Below are 3,897 nucleotides of genomic sequence, written 5' to 3' on the forward strand. Positions count from 1 at the left end.
TCTCCGAAGGTACAAATAATTTTCTTCAAGAAACTGCTGTGCAATACAATACAAGTCTGACCTCTACTGGACATTTCAGTTTTTTATGTGTTACTTTATGGTATTTTAATACACACCTTCAGTTGTCAAATTCTCTACATGTCTAGAACAATTTCTGTACATGTTTAGGGGGAACTATTAATGTCATTGTAAAGCATCTTGATGACATTTATCAATTTTGGCCCAATACCAAAATAATAGAGTGTCTTGAAAAGAAACGCATGCTCCACTATATCAAACGCTTTTAACTCTGCGATAACTCTAATAAGTAAACTAAAAAAAAAAGTAAATAGTTTGTTATTAGATAATAATTTGTAGATTTAATAAATGGTAAATATCATATATTAAGTTTGGTGTCTACCCTAGAGATAATCACTACATTAATATAATGCCATTATCAAGACTGCTCAGAGAAGGAGCATGAAGGAGGGCACAGCCTGGTGGATGCTTTTCGATAAATGCTTTTCGATTACAAGAAGCACAGAGACTAAAGTACAAGGAGGATACTGGGTGAATTAATGTTGTTTGTGCTCTTCTGTGGAAAACATCTGGTTTACTGTATGATAAACAATTTATTTATTTAAATTATATTTTTGCTAACATTTTCAGATGAAACCTCCCTCTGATGATATGATTCTGACTTTTCAAAAGTCTTCAACGGGTCTAAAAAGAGCAAAGAGAGCAGGTTGGGTTATTCCTCCGTTCAATATACCTGAAAACAGCAGAGGTCCTTTCCCAATGAAGCTGGTCCAGGTGAGTGTAAATCATGAAAGGACAGTTTAAAATTGGATGGATGAGGGAGAGATTTGTTTGTCATGACTTTGTACTGTTATTGCTTTCTGTATTTAGATAAAGTCAGACTTTGCCCTGGAAACTCAAATGGAATACAGAATCACAGGTGAAGGAGCGGATCAAGACCCCAAGGGGATTTTCACTGTTGACAGACTGTCAGGGGATCTCTATGTGACTCAGCCACTCGACAGGGAAAAAAAAGCTTCATACAGAGTATGTTGATTTTTAGTCTTTTTAACTTATAAAATCAAGTTTTGTGTGTGTGTGTATTCTGGTATTGAACTGTCTGATCATTCTTAATTAACTTAATTAACTTTTCATGTGTTTGCACGTGACCTTACATTTCATATGTGTTTATGTACTAGTTTTCTTTATACTACACCTACATATCACTGTCTCAAAGCTAATAAACAACTCTAATTTTGATTTACAGTAATTGAGCCTTTAAAGAAACTCATTATTCCTCATTAATCTCATATCTTTAGATTACAGCTCATGCTGCAGCACTTTCTGCGAGTAGTACTGCAGAAAAACCAATGGAAATTGTCATCCATGTGATCGACCAAAATGATAATAAGCCTGTGTTTATTCAAAATCCTTTTAATGCACATGTTCGTGAAGATGCTGGAAGAGGTAAGTATATGGTACTGTTTCTCAGTAAAATGGCTTTCAGCAACCCTTTTTTTTTTTTCTTCAAATGCCTTTTCAGCAGGGACGGTTCTAAGATTTGATCATCAGGTGGTCCAAGTCCTTAGTGAGATCATTAGATACAAAGATACAAAATAAATTTGTACAGTACTTGTGAAAACTGTATTACTATATAAAGTAAATATGCACAAATACCCATTAAAGCTACAAAAGTTACTTAGTTAAGAGCAGCTTGCTGTCTTGCGCTTGAATGGCTTAAAATCACTTCAGTGTTTGAAGTGACAAGACTTAAAACCTGTGAGAATGGTACATTTTCTTGGGGAAGTAGCACTGGTCCGATCATTCCAATAGTTTAAGAGGGGCTGAGGAAATAGAAATGGGAGCTGAAGCCCACTTAAAAAACCACCCCGCTCTTCAGCTTGTATCACCATCAGTCTTTCTCATCAAAGATTATGAGTTTATGACAGTCAAAGCCACTGATGCAGATGACCCAAATGACTACAATGGTATAGTCAACTACGCAATTGTCAGCCAAGAGCCGCAACTTCCAAAACCAAACATGTTTGAGATCAACACTGCAACTGGAACCATTCGTGTGCGAGAACTAGGCATGGACAGAAAGGTGAGAAATTACATTTGATTGATATCAAAGTGACATAATGTAAGCAAACTCATCAGTTATCTTCCTTTTCAGCAATGGCCCAGATATACTTTGTTAATTAAGGCTGCTGACATGGGCGGAAATGGTTTGTCAACCACTGGCACAGCTGTTATTACTGTTACTGATAAAGATTATGATTATTCTGGATCGCCTGCCTGGACTTCGAGAGCAAACAATAATGCCATTCTGTGTGCAATGATTTTATTTTTTTTATTTTTATTTTTTAAATAATTGAATTTATTGGAGTCTTGTTTAAGAGTCTTATGTCAGGAATACAGTAACAGTGATTGCTCATTACTTATCGGCTATTATTTTTTGTTCCATTATTTGCTAATATTGCTCACATTGTATTTGTTAATTATATACAAATTTATAATTCACTAATGATTTATTCATAACTGTAAGCATCAATGTACAGCTGGATGTTTTATTTTATTTTATTTTACATTTTTAAAACTCATATGGTTTCACAGACAAAGCTTAAGCCAGACTAAAATGCATGTGTGAGCTGTCTTCAACTGAAAGCAACTTGACTTTTACAAAAAAGTTTTTCATCTTTATTTACTTTTAATTTAAAGTGGTTGCCTTATAATAATGTTATGAACATTAAACTTTTCATTTGCATCTGTTCTGATTATCAATTATGCCAATGTGTGTGTGCCTGGTATTTATCACGTTATGGGGACCAAGTGTAGGGCGATAGAATATATATGTATAAAAAATAATGTATAAAAACCATTACACCTATAGGAAACATGGAAACACAACGTGTATTTGTGTGTGTGTGTTGGGGGGGTGGGTTTATATACAAGTTTATATATCCTGGTCAATAGAACATAAAGATTTTTAACTCAAACCGTTGCAGTCTGTCAGTCATACAATGGCAGTCAACGGGATCAATGGCTTTGAGAGTAAAAACACAAACAGACAAAACCAAATTAAACCCTGTGGATTGTGATGATACATTGAGGTGTTAAGACATGAAACAACTGATCTGTGCAAAAAAACTGAACTGAATATCATTTTTTTTTCTGATCCACTGCAATTAGCCTAAAAAAAAAATAAAAAATATAAAAAAAAGTATATACATATATATATATATATATATATATATATATATACAGTACTGTGCAAAAGTCTTTTGCTGTAGTGTGTCTGTAGGAAATATCAGATTACATTTCCAAACATTCATTTTGCCATTAATACAGTGAGATTTTGTTTGCACAAGGAGTCTGACAACAGCGAGTGCTCTGCACAGAGATCTGATCTCATCATCATCCAGTCTGTCTGGAATGACATGAAGAAACAGAACAAACTCAGACAGACTAAATCCAGAAGAGCTGTGACAAAGTCTCCAGGATGCTTCAAGAAACCTACCTGCAAAGCTGCAGCACTGTTAAAAGTTTTAGGCACTTGTGTAAAAATGCTGTAAAATGAGGATGCTGTGATAAATAGATTTTCTTTATCAATTACCTTCTATTAACTAAATGAAATCAAAATTTGGTGCGACCATACTTTGCGTTTACAGCAGCTTTTGGCCTAGGTGCACTTGCGCAAAATTTTTCAGGTAGCCTTGCAGGTAGGTCTCTTGAAGCATCTTGGAGACGTTGCCACAGTTCTTCTGGATTTACTCTGTTTCAGTTTGTTCTGTGTCTTCATGTCATTCCAGGAAGACTGGATGATGATGAGGGAGCGGGAGTTTCTCAGCTGTGTGGAACATCCTTCCTTGCATTTCCAGCTGGAGAGATCGCCGTGTT

The 3,897-nt window shown here is 35.2% G+C and overlaps 1 protein-coding gene across 1 annotated transcript; it reads left to right on the forward strand.

The window, feature by feature from the left end:
- Nucleotides 1-459: 459 nt before the first annotated feature.
- Nucleotides 460-1,617, forward strand: LOC127159152 (cadherin-4-like). Its single transcript, XM_051102053.1, has 5 exons — nucleotides 460-549; nucleotides 649-792; nucleotides 889-1,044; nucleotides 1,317-1,464; nucleotides 1,541-1,617. The coding sequence occupies exons 1-5, from the start codon at nucleotides 460-462 to the stop codon at nucleotides 1,615-1,617; spliced, it is 615 nt and encodes a 204-aa protein (XP_050958010.1).
- Nucleotides 1,618-3,897: the final 2,280 nt, after the last annotated feature.

Source organism: Labeo rohita, unplaced genomic scaffold (assembly GCF_022985175.1).
Source record: "Labeo rohita strain BAU-BD-2019 unplaced genomic scaffold, IGBB_LRoh.1.0 scaffold_1941, whole genome shotgun sequence".
NCBI lineage: Eukaryota > Metazoa > Chordata > Actinopteri > Cypriniformes > Cyprinidae > Labeo > Labeo rohita.

Coding starts and splice junctions, on each gene's coding strand:
- LOC127159152 (XM_051102053.1), top strand. CDS start 460: ATGAAGGAGGGCACAGCCTGGTGGATGCTTTTCGATAAATGCTTTTCG. Junction 793..888: donor TCCCAATGAAGCTGGTCCAG/GTGAGTGTAAAT, acceptor TTCTGTATTTAG/ATAAAGTCAGACTTTGCCCT. Junction 1,045..1,316: donor AAAAAAAAGCTTCATACAGA/GTATGTTGATTT, acceptor TCATATCTTTAG/ATTACAGCTCATGCTGCAGC.